The 15737-nt window shown below is 32.9% G+C and overlaps 3 protein-coding genes across 3 annotated transcripts in view; all 3 read left to right on the top strand.

Moving 5' to 3' along the window:
• The first annotated feature begins 578 nt into the window (after positions 1-578).
• REPTOR (repressed by TOR) lies at positions 579-10906 on the top strand. Its single transcript, XM_069052739.1, has 5 exons — positions 579-1242; positions 4366-5468; positions 8422-8874; positions 8928-9050; positions 9292-10906. Exons 2-5 carry the CDS (start codon positions 4379-4381, stop codon positions 9384-9386), a joined length of 1761 nt encoding a protein of 586 aa, XP_068908840.1. The 5' UTR covers positions 579-1242; positions 4366-4378; the 3' UTR covers positions 9387-10906.
• Positions 10907-11075: 169 nt separating this feature from the next.
• On the top strand, positions 11076-12028 carry LOC138134474 (protein DPCD). Its single transcript, XM_069052771.1, has 3 exons — positions 11076-11514; positions 11564-11800; positions 11857-12028. Exons 1-3 carry the CDS (start codon positions 11254-11256, stop codon positions 11959-11961), a joined length of 603 nt encoding a protein of 200 aa, XP_068908872.1. The 5' UTR covers positions 11076-11253; the 3' UTR covers positions 11962-12028.
• Positions 12029-12164: 136 nt separating this feature from the next.
• Positions 12165-15737, top strand: part of LOC138134471 (probable tyrosine-protein phosphatase F54C8.4) — a 33173-nt gene continuing 29600 nt past the window's right edge. The window contains exons 1-2 of the mRNA XM_069052764.1: positions 12165-12362; positions 13285-13360. Coding sequence (XP_068908865.1) covers positions 12343-12362; positions 13285-13360 — 96 coding nt within the window. The 5' untranslated portion in view covers positions 12165-12342. The remainder of the gene's footprint in view (positions 12363-13284; positions 13361-15737) is intronic.

Here is a 15737-nt window from a genome sequence, read left to right as displayed (position 1 = left end):
ATATTTTTTCCATAATAAATTGAGTATTGATGATGAATGAAATGAAAAATATGGATTACCTGTACCGAATAAAAAGTAAAATTAAAATCAATTTCAAAAATTATTGTTTTAAAATACTAATTTTCTAAAGGGAAACCAAAGTTTTGTTAGTTACCTTATTGTAAAATTGTCTCCAATATCTACTAAAATTTTTTTTACTTCCTGTGTTTATAAAAAAAGAAAAAAACACGTTACTTCCTTCTTAGATTTGGTTTCCATGGATTTTTTTAAAAATATTTCGCTTAGGATCTTTATACAGGGTTATTATAAATGTTTCTAAAACATCTAGTTGGCGTAGCGGCGCACTAAGTAAGCCATCTACGATGTTAGAAACATTTTTATAATCACTGTTGACTGTTGCTCACGCTTCAAAATTCAATACAAAATATGAAATATTTCTGTCCATCTATCGAGATAACCATGTATCATAGCGACATTACAGCGAGCTACTTTATGTAAAATAGTTTTCGCTTTTTGCTAAAGATGTCGCGCATTCCGTTGTTGATGTTCGGTTTTATTTTTATTTTATTTGTATTCCGAGAAAGATCACGTGTGTTTGTGAGTACCAAGGCCGATAATATCATATCCATAGCCAAGTTCTGTCGCTGACGTCAGCGAAATTAAGTGTTTGCAAATAAAGGAAATGGCTGACAATGTGGACGATCAAAGTGTGCTGTGCTCCATTAAACCAGTGCTAGTAACAGTTCGACAAGTCGATTAAATCCGTTTGTCGTTTAAAACACACCATCATGAAACAGTTGTCATTCAGTTGAAGTGATAAGATTGATATCTTAAAATCTAAAAATAATCGCAGAAATTTGTGTTGTGTTGACGTTGCAGAATTCTTGAAAATGCTGTACGTCTAAGTTTTGCACAAAGTGAACACCCTCATTGGTGCAAGTTAACAGTACTCGTTTCTTATTGGCGCAGAAAATTGATTGAATGTATTCATGTGACCTTTAATAAACCTGGTTTATTGTTTCACATATTTTGTGATTTAGCATAAAATTGTTCGGTTTGTTTTGTTATCAAGTACTGGCTTGTGCATTCTGTCGTGTTTTTAAGTGAACGCTGACGAGTGACATTGCGAGTGAATTCGCGTGGGGCTATCGAAGGGATCCACAACATTGAGTCATGCTGATGGTGTGATTGTTATGGTGAATTTTTCATTGAGTCAACGCGGGATTTGAACTTTTATCCTTGGTATGATAAACGTTTGAATACTTTCAGCGTGGAGAGGTCGCTTTCTTATCACAATATTTTACGATTTCGAGTACTACAAGTCTTCTATTCGCCAGTTTTGCATATTTGTTTACTAGAACTTGTTTACGTTGTCCAGTTCCCAAGAATATTGATTCATAAAATACGAAAATACGATTGGATTGCTGGCTTGTTTTGTTTTGTTATTGACGTATTGTTTATCTCTTTTTTCCCGAGAGAGTGGCACAACACGTGTCGGACTGGGTAATTTACCTACAAACAATCCATAATCGTTCAGGTAATAATGTTCTTGTTTTGATCAACACACTCAAACTTTTCAATGATCCCACGAATGTTATTATGATCACGAGATGATCACACTATCTCCTATAATGCAGAGTATTTCCTGAATGTATTTTAATTTTTTTTTCTATTTCTTAACGTTGTGTAATCTACTTGGAATACAGATTAATCCAGTTTATATTTTTATTTTCTCATTTCTGTTGATAAACACTAAGCAATAAAACACAGACTGAGGCGGTAAATTACGAAATGTGGCACTCTTCAATTTGTTTAATATTTAAACAGGGCCAACTTCAAATGAACTGCATGACCTTGAATAATATCGATAAGGTATTTAAATTTATATTTGTGTTTAGTGTGTTTGAATTTTCTCAATTCGGTTCAGATTGAATGTGCTTCCGGGTAGAGTGAAATGATGTGTATTTTTTGTGTTATCTTCCTAACAAGAGTAAATAATTTAATCTAATTCTATTAGACTACACACTGATAATTTTTTGATCATGTTCATAAGGTGATCAAAAAAATGTTGAGATAATTGACCCGAGTGTATCAATGACAGTTTTTTTAATGTCAGAACAAATAGAGAAAATATCGTGCGTTCATTTAAATTTATCCTCAAAGTAGGTGTTGAAGACTCGATTGACTCTACGGATAAATGATCACAGATCAGCTGTTTAAATCTAGGCTTTTACACGAGTGGTGCGTTCTCAATCGACTTTCCAACGCCAACTTTGAGGATAAATTTAAATGAACGCATGATACATATATTGTTAGATATATGCAGTGTATAGGTAAATATTTAATTCTGTGAGAAGAATGTAAACCTGCAAGTCAATGATTATGCAATTCAAGTTTAAGTCATTCTTGAATTTAAAGAATTTGACAATAGCCTCCAAGATTTGATTGTCATTGTTGATCTCTAATAGATAACATGTCTATAAAATTTACAATTTTGTTTTGAAAGCTAGGGATCAAAATAAATTCATAGTAACAGTGATAAATGAAAACTATATTCCTAGAAATGTGTTGAGATAAATGAAAAATAGAAATGTTTAATTAAGAAAGCAGAAATGATAAATAATTTAAAAAAATGGTATCAAATTTACTTAACCTTTAGTAGTATGTATTTACCTTTAGCATACCGGGTGAGAAACATGAAATAACGCAACTTAAAAAACTTGACTCACTAGGTATATTAACATTATACATTCATATAACCTTCACCCTACTTTACTGTTAGTTTCACATTTACTGTTTTTAATGACACTTTGGGTGTATTCTTTATATTCCAATAAAATTGAAATAATAACTTGTATTCACAGTAATCGATTTTTATTATAAGAACCTTAACAGAAATATATACTGAGTTGAGCCATTTACAAACACAAGTAGTAGTTGGTCAAGGTATCGGGTGTTTTTTTAAATTTCACCTCATAGTAGGCGTTGAAGAGTCGATTGTGAACGCACCAGTCGTGTAAAACGTAAGATTCAAACAGCTGATCCGTGATCCGTTACCAGTATAGTGCGTTCACAATCGACACTGAACGCCTACTATGAGGTGAAAAAAAAAAATCAACTTTACTAAGTTTTAATTTTTTGATTCTTTGTCACCCAGGTTTCGTATATTTACTAAATCACCAAAATCTATAGTTCATTTGAAGAAAATTGAAAGCAACAGTTCTTTTCAATAATATAATACCGAATTTGGTTTTATTTTTTGATGTAAAGTTCCGTTAAGACTAAACAGTTCTATGACTTTTTTGAAAATCTACAAAAAATACTGCGGTTTTGTATTTCTTTATTTGTACAAAATTCCTTTGGCATCAGAAATCTTAATGTAATGAATAGGAAAAAATTAAGGGGGCCCCACTTGGGTTGTCCTTGGCACTGAAATTTTAGGAAGTTTTTGCACAATAACTGGCGACTTGTGTGATCGCCTTATAGTAAAGCAGTATCTGTTCTTGACACGCGGGTCTTGGTAATTTTTTTTTGTCTAATAGGCGCAAAAAACTCGCGTAATATTCTCGTGAAAGACTGACATCTTACAATGTAACCAATCATGATTATTTACCATATGAATTTTCCTATAAATAGAACTACCTTACCTTTTTTAGAGAAGGAAAGTTGGCATATTTCCACTGTTTTGATGCTGTTTTTCATTCTAGAATATAGTCGCGAATTCTATCTCATTCTTCACAAATAATCTCGAAGAAATCAGTTGGATGTTTCGCGATCGCTCCAAATTCTCTTTGGAGTTTGGAATCAGACAAGTTTTTGTTTCGCAGTCAGCACTCGGCAAACACATTCCCGTCTTGCCGAAACCTTTTTCATGCCCAATTCTTTGTGCAAGATGTAATACACAAAAAAAAATACTCGAATCAAAAACAGTAAAAATTGTTTGCATTAGAACAGGGATTGTTGATTTTTCAAAAAAACTGTAGTCTTTAATTTTTCAATTTTACGAAAAATTTTTTTTGACCATTTTACGAGTTGAATTTGGGCATTTTTATTTTGGTTAGGCCCGAGAGCTTTAGCTCGAGGTTTTAACCTTAGAATAAAAATGCCCAAATATCAACGAGTAAAATTGTCTGAAGCAAAAATTTTTAAGTATTAAACTCGATATTAAACATAACAAGAACAAGTGTTCAAATGAATTTTTGGTCAAGCAAACTGGTTTTCTCTCTGTTTTCCAAACGTAGGTCGTAATTTTAGTCACACAACGTTTTTCGAACATTCGTTATTTTCTTGAAGAAGAAATTATTGACTTTTATTCAACTTTACTTCCTTCTTATTCACTGAAAGCATTACTATGATTGTTTCCAGGTCTCTAATAGAGATGAGCGATTTCACTAGGAAATTTTTTGTCGATCCTGAAATAACGATCAAAGAAGAACCTATACGTGAAGACTTGACGATAATGAACACTTCTGCCAGTGTTCCAATTCCAACGCGACGTGTTATGGAAATATCAGATTATCGAGATTTCGGCATCGATTTAGAGAATTCTCAATCACCGTTGTACCAAGACAGTTCGTTGGGAAATATGCAAACCCCAGACGGTTTTGATAATTCCACGATGTGGAGCAATCGCCTTATACTCGGCGAAGAGTCGATAAAAACAGAAGCGTTCATCCACATGGACGACGACGATATATTCCAAGTTGACAAAGCTGATCTAATACAAGGGCCTACTCTTGCTGAATTGAACGCCAACGATGACACATTATTAGGTGATTTGAATTTCGACGATTTGCTTTTGCCCGAAGAAGGTTCATACTTGAACATGACCCAGAAAATGTCCACACCTTACGCTATCCACAACTCAAATCACCTTAACAATAATAGTCCGGTTGTGACTGCGTCGTCTTCGTGTCCCCAACCTAGTATGTTGTTCTATAGGGAATTAGATGTATCGTCGAGCGTACCATCGAACAATTTCGATGTTTTCAACCCCAAAACACCAGTTTCGGCTTTTTCTCCCACAAGCCAGGCCAGTTCGAATTCGCCTCAGTTACAGTCGTCTCCGTTACGTGTCAATTCTGTACAACAGAAACACAGCACTTTGCATGAACTCTTGATGAAGAAAGAAAATTATATTTCTCCTGAACGCGGAGTGAGCGGACAGACGATCCCTGTCAAACATCCTCCGTCGTCGACGTCGCCGAACGTTCGAATGCAGAGGTCACACATCTCCCGATTGTCCTCTTCTGCTCCTACTCACGTAGGATTTGCGGATATTTGGCAAAGGAGAGAACCAAGAAAACATCTTCTGTCGACTGGATCGTTGGCCGAAGCTGGGTCCACGTCTTCGATTTCAACAGGTGGAATCTTGAGTCCCGATCCTCAAGACTTCTCACACGACGAATTCGACACCGACGAAGAAAGCGATGGTGATCACCATTATGAAGATGTCTCATCAGAAATTGGTAAGGACAGTGAGACTGTTTGCGTTTTTATCTTGTTATATTTAACTGTATTAAGGTTGAAACGTTCATTACGGTTTTTTATATACCCAGTTTTGTTTTTTTTATAGGTTGCAATTTTTTTTATCAGTACTGTAAAAACGAATGGAAAATTGGGTGTGTCGATGACGGTATTAGATACCATCAGCTTTTGGTTGGCTGTAAATGTAAACGTGTTCTGGGGGTGCCTGTTCAAATGTTCAGTGCGCATTCCCGCATCGCAAACTTGTTAAAAATTAGGACAATTTATATCTCGCATAGCTTTCACAAAAATTTGGTAACAGATTTTTGGTTTCCTGCCTGAAACGTTCACATTTATTTTGTTCAAAATTCCTGATAAAAATTTACGACACAGTTATCGTCTTTAATTGTTTTACATCCACCTTACGATAGCAGTAATAAGTGTATATTAGTTTTAAAAGTGGGGATAAGTCGTAAAATCCACCTGTTCTGGTAGGAGTCGATAAATAAGTGAAGCAGAATTTTTTTACATACTAAATTTTATAATTATTCATGAAACTGCGAGTAGAAGTTAGATAATACAGGCTATTTCACGAGTGATAATGAGCCCGGCGGAATTGAAAATGCAACCCACAATACATTTCCTAAGTTAACGTTGCAATTAATATCGTAATCTTTTAAAATAAAATTATGAATCCATGATAGCTTTTCTTTCAATAATTTTATTTGTACAACTAGTTATGAAAGTCATACTTTTTTCATGAATTTGCAGGTTAATCAAGCAAATAAGTGACAAAAAGAGACTCATTCGTAATGAAAGTCTCTTTTTTTGTAAAATACGCGTTTTACACACTATTTTTTTGCATATCGATGTAAGTTGAGAAATTTGGTCTAAAAGGATTTATGAAATATTACAAAAAAAAAAAAAAATGTACAGTCGGTGGACAAATAAAACTGGGACAAAAATGACAATCACATAAGTCAAAATTTACAAATTTGCATCGTTTAATTACGGCTTTGTCACAAATAGGTTAACTTTGGTATGACATATTATATAGACACTGACAAATATATTGACAATTGAATGGTCTGATTTACACAGATTAAATTTTAAGTGTCCCAGTTTTATTTGTCCACCGACCGTACATAGGTATGCTTTGACAATCATCTCCAAGGACATGAAATAAAATGATGCAAAAAATACTACATACTTTCATTACGATTTTTCGTGTAAAAAGGTGCCACTTTCATTACGATATGCAAAAAGTAACTATTGTCAATACTGACATTTACTAAAAAGTTAAAATACGATTAAAATGTATTCGAACGATGAGAAAATTGACATGATTCTGATTTATGGCGAATGTAATAAAAATGCCTCTGCCGTTACGCGTTTATCCAGACAATAAACATTTTTCAAAAAGTCTTTGTTTTTTTCACAATTTCATTTAACCAAACGAATGTGACAATTACGTGAAAATTTACGAAACTGCACAGTTAACTAGATATGTTTTATGTTTTTTAAATCAAAAAACAAAAATCCACGTTAGCTTTGCAAATGTATTGTGGGTTGCATTTTCAATTCCGTTACTTTTAGATGTGGATTATCAAACTGAAGGACGCTTAAAACATGATTGAACTGTATGTTTGTGAGAAATCTGTCATAAATTCCAACCTAGTTACTTTTCCTGGTAGTGCCAACTTAACGGCAAGTTCCCAATCCACATGCATAACGTTCCGGCAATAGATTTTTAACAGTTTTCAGATATTTTGAAAACAATTAGAGATAATTTTATTAGAAAAGGATGTGTTACTTTGACTCACTAGTACATAATCTAATATTATCTTTTTAGTAGAAATTGCAACACCTGGAAACTGTTGCTCAATTTTGTTTGACTTTTTAAAAATATTTTCAAGTACTCGGGTTCACCTGTTTATGATGTTTAAAAATGAAGCCAAAAATCTAATCCTCTTTTATCAGACCTTATTTCTCTTTTAATCACTTTGTTGAGCAGTTTCGAAAATGCCAAGGATATATTGACCGGAAAATGGCAAGTCGGTTTAAACGAGGTCAAATTTTGGGATGAACGAGGACAGAATTTCATTGATTAATAATATTTTTTGCCCTTTATGGTGGAGATAGTCTAGACAGAATGAGTGGTTAATTAATTAAAAACCCTTGATATGTATGATAAGTACAAATTGACTTCTTATCTGTACTTTTTATCTTAACTCGTAATCGTTTATGTTTCATTGAATATATTTTTTGAAACGTTCAATAAAATTAATTGACAGTGTAGATGCAATTTTTATAGAAATTGGAATGAATTTATCCTTTAACATTTTAAAAATCATCGAATCGCTTTTCTCAAGTTATTAATAATGTCTGTCTGAAACATAACAATATTTATATCTTTTGTAAATGTTGATTTTGAACCTTGTTACACTTTTCCGATTCTAAGAATTTATTAGGTGTAATCAGACTAAAAATGTTATTAATACCCAATTTCCTTATCAGCACACTACGATTTGAAAATTGTATCATCTTCAAATGAAATCAGGTCACTATGCTCAAGTTTTAGCACAATATAAATATGTATAAAATTTGGCGCACCTATAACACTGGTTGCGTAATTTACTGTAAATAAAAAATAAATAAATAAAATATCTTTTTGCTTTTCCAACATTTATTTTATAACTTTCTGTTTTACGTTGTCTTATTTGGTCTTCAGGTGGGTAGATTAAACTGATTCATAGAGAAACTAGTCGACATTTTTACTTTGTGGAATTTAAACAAAGTTACAAATTTGATAATCCAGGAAACGTTTCTGAAATTAAAGCGAGTCATTTTGGCGTTTTTCCATTTCGTTTAGTTAGACTGATTACGAAAGAATGTTTGTTTTTTGCATCCAAATGTCTTTTCCACGTCTGATGTGTTTTTAATTTTTTTTTCAAGATTCTGATGACGACGAACACGTGCCTAAACACTCGTCTAACAGTAAAAAAGAAAGATTTTTCTGGCAATATAACGTACAAGCAAAAGGACCGAAAGGTCAGAGGCTGGTAATGAAATGTAAAATGGAAGACCCACACGTCCTTAACGAAATAACTGATCCGGTTTTTAGCCCTGATTGTTCTGTTAGAGGTATTAAACATAGCGGTAAGGCGCGTAAAGGAGATGGAAATGATTTAACGCCGAATGCGCGTAAACTTTTCAATATTGGTAAAGAACTTGATAAGTTAGGACGAACTATCAACGACATGACGCCAGTGAGCGAATTGCCTTTCAACGTGAGACCTAAGTCGAGAAAGGAAAAGAACAAATTGGCTTCGAGAGCTTGTCGATTGAAGAAGAAAGCCCAACATGAAGCTAACAAGATCAAATTGAACGGGCTTGAAGCGGAGCACAGTAAGTGTTTGCCGGTTTGTTAGTAATATACGCTATACATTTTTGTACGTTAGGAAATCTTTTAAACGGCATCGGACACTGCAGAGATTTACTTCTTGCCAAGCTACAAGAACAATCGCCGGAAAAACAAGAGGAACTCAGCTCTCGGCTGGAGAACGCCATGAAGGCGGCTATAAGTAAGTCGGTTTTTAAAGGGTATTTGGATAATGAGCAAAATTTGGTGGTTTTTTTGGAGAATGTGAATTAAGTAAATAAAAAAAAAGTAGTTACCAAATAATAGATGGTTTGTTAAATGAAAATGTTTTTCTTTAGTTGTAAACATGTATTCATGAAATATTTTTTGAATCTTTTTTATTTAAAAATAAGAAGTGTGCTTTTTTTGGTCGTGATTATTATTATATAATGTGATTTTTCCAGGAGTTAAAGTGGCAGGCGGCACTACTGATTACGTTAACAAAATTCTAGAAAGATTAAAGAAAGGACAGCCGTTGACGGGAGTAGATGAAAACTAATTCATACAGTAACATCTAAATTTGAATCTCTATATCGCATTTTAGTTATATAAAGATAAATGTATATTTTTATGAAACATATTTATGTATTTTAATTTTAGACTTGATTGTTTTCTTTTTTACTTTTATGATTGCGTCTACCTACATCTATATATTTTTTTATGTTTATTGTTTTTAAATCTGTAATGTTGTAAGCAAAAGGCAGTGTTTTGTTATAGTTCCTATTAGTTTAGATCGTCTAGTTATTAAAATTCACATTTGAATACTTAGTTTCTACTTTAAAATTGATTAAATCATTATTCTAAAGTTTATTAATGAAAAACACACTTTTGCAACAAATTTAAGAATACATTGTAGTTATAAATTTTTCTGAATTTACTGATACAGCTGTTCATCACGACCAACATCTATATGTTGTGATGAATGTGTTGAAATATCAAATTATCTTAATTTTCAATAATTTGTTTCATTCATTTTACGAGTCACGTTTGTTTAGAAATTGTAAAATGGCAACTTGCATGTTACATAATATTTTCATTGTTTGCATGTAAAAATTAATGGTCTATCTATATATTATGGTAAATGTTGATAATTATTATCGTACAACTTGATATGTTGTTAATTGCATGTAAAATTGATGAAATGATAAACTAAAGATCATTACAATGTGCTTTATGTGAAAGAAGTACGTATTTTACTTGGCAGTTTTCGAAAAAAAAGTAGAGGAAACCAAATTTTACGATGAAGCGATTATAAGTTGGCAGTTTGTGTTATTTTTCTTGTAAACTCTATTATTAAAATATTAGTTTATAAGTAGTTACGGTGTTTGTTGATAAAATATTGGTGACCTGCAGTTTTTGTATATTCTGATGGTATGGTGGATCATCTGTAAATCGTAATTGAAAAAAATACGTCTATTTTTGAAATAGTTTTGGAACGAGTATATTTTTTATAAATCATGTAAGCACACCAAGTGGATAAAAGAATTGTTACGAATTGTGATTAGGTGATAATGTGTTCAGTTTGTGATAAGCTTTCTTTATACAATGTAAATATAATGCAAAAGTAAGCTCAATGTAATCAGGTATTTACATTAATCCATAGGTTTTATAATGTGACAGAATTTACATTTTAAGGGTTTATAAATTAGGTTTATTTTGATACAAGGGCTGTGTTTTAGGGTATAATAATTAGCATGTGAAGCCAAGTAAAATACATTTTGATATGCAGATCATCAGCAGTATCATGTGTATTGCTCTGGTATGTTGGAGTTTCCTCGAGCCTGTGATGGCCATAATTCTATTTTTACATATATGCAAATACAGATAATTATCCAAAGTTTCTAATATAGTTTTATACTTGTAGTTGTAAATACTATGCCATGCTTTTAATTATGTTTTGTATTTTATCAAGTTTTGATAGTTACAGTTCATGTTAATTTATTTTTACCAGTTAAGTTTGTAACTCTGTCAATTTTTGTTTAATGTTTAATTAATAATAAAAGCTATTTGTATAATCAACAGACGCTCTTTCTTAATTATTTTTCAAGTTAATATTTAATGACTTCTGGCACACTTTTAAATCTGCCGCGAAATATGCTATCCATAAATATTTCGCTCAAATATAAAAAGTTGCTCTTACATCTCATTGCTGTTGGCATAATCGAACGAAAGAAATGCGGCCGGGTGGAATTTAATTAAAATAAATCAAAACGGAAACTGAAATTCTTTTGACTAGCAGGAAATTTTTGTTTGAATTTTAAACTGTTGGTAACTCTGGACAAATAACAACAACATCAACACCTGACGAAACGATGGAAACGAAATGGACACCTCATTTGTTATTTTGTGTTTGATCGATTTCAAAAATGACGGACTGGTTGGCCCAGATTAAAAATGCCAAGAAATCTTGTATGGTAGAAAATAATTTAAAAAAAGTACATTATGAGTTGGGTAACGGCCGAGAAATGGTTGAAGAATATAACATGGATACGAATGTGGTAACTAGAAGAGCCTGGAGAATTAAGAATGAAATGGGTGGTGAAGACAAATGGGACGTTGAAATAGGCGATCCTGAAGTACATTTCAATGGAGAGCAACAGTTACTGATAAAAGAAGATGCAAGTCAGGTACAATAGATACCTACATAAAAGCTTTTTATTATAGTTATTATTTTAGCCTGTTGTTTCACGACGAAATACCCGAATTAATCTCGAATGGCGAATTAGAAATTTACCGTATTCTATAGAAACATATGCAGTTACCGTTGATAATGAAAAAAAATGTTTGGTGGTTAGAACAACGAATAAAAAGTATTTCAAAATTCTTAGAATACCAGAGTTGGATAGGTTGCAGTTGCCACCACAGCAAGAATCTGTGCAATTTACTCACAAATTTAATACTTTGGTCATAACTGTGAGTAATTTTGATAACATGAAGTTATTAGGTAACTATTTTGTGTTTTTTTTCAGTACAAAAAGCCTAGAGAATTACTAGATTTTGATAAAGCGGTTCTGGAGGAAGTAAATAAAGTGAAACCAAAGAATTATGGAGATATGGATTGTAAACCAAGCTGAAATGTTGCAAGTTGCAACCCTTGTTTATAAAATGTTTCTTTACTGTAGTCAATAAATGTGGATTGTATTACTGCTTTTAAATTTTTAGAAATTTTGTGTGTAGCAATTGACAGAGATAACGTTATCTCTGCAATTGGTGAGTTTTTGAAGTTACAATTTAGGGGTAGGGGTACAGAGTAACGTCAAAAAACTCAAGATTTGTGAATTTCAGTAATTTAATGCCGCAAAGTTTGGCAACAATGTAAAGAGAGTGTAGACACGTGTTGTGATGGTGAAGTGAATTATTGGAATAAAAAATATAGTTCCTTTAAAAAAATTTCAGTTGAATTAAAAATTGATCACAGACAATTTGTACGATACAAACGTGGAAATATTCCCATAATGAGGCGCCTACCAAAAAGGTAAATGTTTAATTTTGACATTTGACGTGTGTTTGACAGCGACAAAGTGTGTCATATTTGTTTTGTGATAATTTTTTGAATCAGTCAATAAAGTCGTGTGTGTTTTTATTTAAATAATCTCTTGGCGTTTAATATATTGATAAGATAGCTAATTAAATAAATACATAAACTTCTTGACAATATTATTTTAATATTAATTTTAGATAAACAATGTAAAAACTGCAGTTATCCTTTTATCACTGATCACTGAAGTTCTATAGTTTCGCCTTTGTCCAATAGATGGCGGCAACGTTTACGTCACTAACGTTCTACTCGATTTTTTTGAACATATAGGGGACGTTCAATAATTAATCATAAATTGAAAAATACATTATGTGTAATTATGTTAGTTGTTTTCTTGGTTTAATTTTCTATATCTAATTAGTAATTACATTTCATATACATAATTACTTTGAAATTTTAATTTATTACTAAGTAGGTATGTTTCAAATTCCAAATATGCGTTTGTGTAGAAAAAAGGGTCTTTAATGAGAGAGATTAAATCTTTCAAGGATATTAATTTTTTAATCTGCAGTTTTTAAAATTTCACTATTAATACTGCATATTTTCAAAGATAATATATTTTCATTTAATTTAATTTACATATTTTAGCTATTATGTTATAGGTTTAATATTCCATAAAATAAAATATTTCTGATGAGATATAAAAATACGAATGATAAAAAATTGTAATTTATAACTATATTTCCTCTAATGGACGGAGTAAAAAATGAAAAGAATCGAGCTACACATGTTAAGAATTTATGTAGTTTGTAGGTGTTTAAAAGAAAATATTGTTTAATCACTCCTGCTGGCAGGAGGTCCTGCTGGAAGATTGATAGAAGTTGTGAAGCACATTCGATATGATTTAAGTTTGTTACAGATGGAAGAAATATTTGCCTGTGGGATGCCCCGTTCCTGGGACTCGTTTCCTACCGTTCAAAGTACCATTAAAGATGGTGAGTCTTTTAATGTGAATATTAATTAATTCACATGTCAAATTTTAATACTCTGAACACTCTATAGATTGCAATTACTTCATGTGTGAAACTAAAATTACCCATCCCATAAAACACAACAACACAATGTCATTTTATCTAATTTCCATTGCCCATAACGCCAAGATATTCCAAATATTCGACGAAATCGGATTCATAAAGTTGTCTCCCACAAATGGAATTTTATTCTTACCGTATTTTACATGGGAATATTGGATTTTTGTCTGTCGGCGTCAGTAGATTACCGTTAGCGTAAAGTAATTATGTACATCTTATACTAAATACCACGTAATGTCATAATTTGTTGGGAGTGTGTTTTAATTAAAATTTTTGTACGACCTTAGGTTTCAGTTTTATTATTGCGTTAAAACCTGCCCACGTGAAATGATCAAATTACAACGCGGATGGCGCCGGCGTTTGCGGTGCCAATAATTAAATTAAGCTGGTTTCGTAATTATTTATCTCCATTTTTGCGGTTTTTGCGAAATGATATTCTCAATCTCTTTTTTTTTTTGTTCCTTTTGCATTTCCGTAAACAAGAGTGAAACCTGAACCACATTAGAAAATTATTACTCAGGGAGCCGTTGTTGATCACTCTAAGGCAAAATGGAGAGCATGACAGTGTTGACAAATCACGTCAAATACTCCAGGTGTTGAACAACACCAAATGAATCAAGTAAGAGAAATGAAAAAGGTTTTTTACGATTTTTTCATACATATACTTACGCCAAATTTAAAACATTATAATAATATGTTACCACCGACCTGCAGCGGTGAACTGTCGAATCCATCTTCGGGGCCTCTTCCACGTCGGGGTGACTCCGCCAAGAGCCGGATGCACGTTGTCTTGAAGACTAGCATCGTCGTTTTGTCCAGCTCGCTTTTACGGAGCCGCAGAAAGAGAGGAGAGCAGTAAACGAAATGAACCCGTTCAGAGCGTGAACGAAAGTGGCCGAATTTCAGCCGGCGACTCCTATTTATTGCGGCGCGAACGGAGCCCGCTCATTGGCCGACCAATGAGCGGACAGACTACCCGAACAAAGCCCGCACGCAACGCTGCACGGTATCATATAATCAAAAAGAAAAACACATTAATAAAGAAAAATCATTTACATAATTCGAATGGGCGTTGTTTGTGGTACTAAACGTTAAAATTTGAAGTGTGAAATCTGAACCCAAAGTGTGGGGGACCTGGGGCTGGAAAATCACAACTACAAGACTTTTTGAATGATGCTTATTAATTTGTCTGCTTTGGGAAACAGAGTCGGGCCGATATGCCTGTTACAAAATTACGTTTATTCTTTTAAGTAAATAGCCATTTTTTACAAAATGTATTATGCAGTTTTGTTTTTTCATTTTCCATTTACACGCTCTCGTGAAGCGTGAAAAAGCTAAATGTATTGCCGTCGAAACTTTTTCGGCGTTACAAACAAAAACGAGAAAAGCCTGAATTCAGGTGGTGATTTCATTTCTTAAATATGCATCTCAGCAGTTAATTTCTTTGTGAGAACCTTCCTACCTTCCTATGGTCTGCAAAATATATAAAACTGACCTAAGTTCTGGTGGTACTGTCACCACAGCGTTTTTGGAAAGGGGCGACAATGAATTCTTGGAACACAAACACTAACACTGTTTTGAAAAAAAAAAACTCTTGGAAATTATGGTCAAAAAAAATAAAACCGTTACGAGGATCGAGACTACCGGTCAAAAAAAATAACTTGTTGTTTTCTATCTCCTTAGAAACCAACAAAAAACAAAAACCAAAAAGTCAAGGGTACGTGAAGTCATCCGATTGGTCCGCGACAAAACTCCGGGATGCAAAACTCGGGGTGTTCTGGCTAGCGTTTCTACTACAGCACGGTGACTGTCTTTTTAAGTCCTATATCTTTGGACCGCTTTTTACGGTATCTATGGCTCGGAATGCAAAAATAAAAATACTGATGTAAAGCATATTCATGGGGTTTTTAAATGGTATGTCCTTTGATACCTACCTCTTAAAATTCTTTGACTAAAATACACTTCCACTTTCAAGTTGAAGATACGCAAATGAAAATAATCCCTCTTGAAAATTAATTTGACCTGTCCGGCCGTTTTTCGAAAATCGAAAATCTGAGTTTGAGTGTCACAAATCACCTTGGTTTCGTTTTTGTTGGGCGACACTGTATTTCCTTCTGCGGTCATTTTAGACTTCTTAAGTAATTTGATCGTTTTATTCGCCTCGATTTCCATATTTTTGTACTCCGCGAGTTATAATCACAGTTTAGAATTTGTCTGAAAAGTTTTATTGTCCAAGAGGACCCTTCAGGACATTTGAGTTTTCAAAGGATCCATCTTTTTA

Source organism: Tenebrio molitor, chromosome 7 (assembly GCF_963966145.1).
Source record: "Tenebrio molitor chromosome 7, icTenMoli1.1, whole genome shotgun sequence".
In the NCBI taxonomy this organism is placed as follows: Eukaryota; Metazoa; Arthropoda; class Insecta; order Coleoptera; family Tenebrionidae; genus Tenebrio; species Tenebrio molitor.
The sequence above is the reverse complement of the archived record's forward strand: the minus strand, read 5'-3'. Positions and strand labels throughout refer to the sequence as shown.

Bases quoted from the DNA above. Each gene is read 5' to 3' on its own strand.
- REPTOR (XM_069052739.1), top strand. From the start codon at position 4,379: ATGAGCGATTTCACTAGGAAATTTTTTGTCGATCCTGAAATAACGATC. The intron at 5,469-8,421 runs GTAAGGACAGTG...TTTTTTTTCAAG, and splicing joins AGATGTCTCATCAGAAATTG to ATTCTGATGACGACGAACAC. The intron at 8,875-8,927 runs GTAAGTGTTTGC...TTTGTACGTTAG, and splicing joins CGGGCTTGAAGCGGAGCACA to GAAATCTTTTAAACGGCATC.
- LOC138134474 (XM_069052771.1), top strand. From the start codon at position 11,254: ATGACGGACTGGTTGGCCCAGATTAAAAATGCCAAGAAATCTTGTATG. The intron at 11,515-11,563 runs GTACAATAGATA...TTATTATTTTAG, and splicing joins TAAAAGAAGATGCAAGTCAG to CCTGTTGTTTCACGACGAAA. The intron at 11,801-11,856 runs GTGAGTAATTTT...GTTTTTTTTCAG, and splicing joins TTAATACTTTGGTCATAACT to TACAAAAAGCCTAGAGAATT.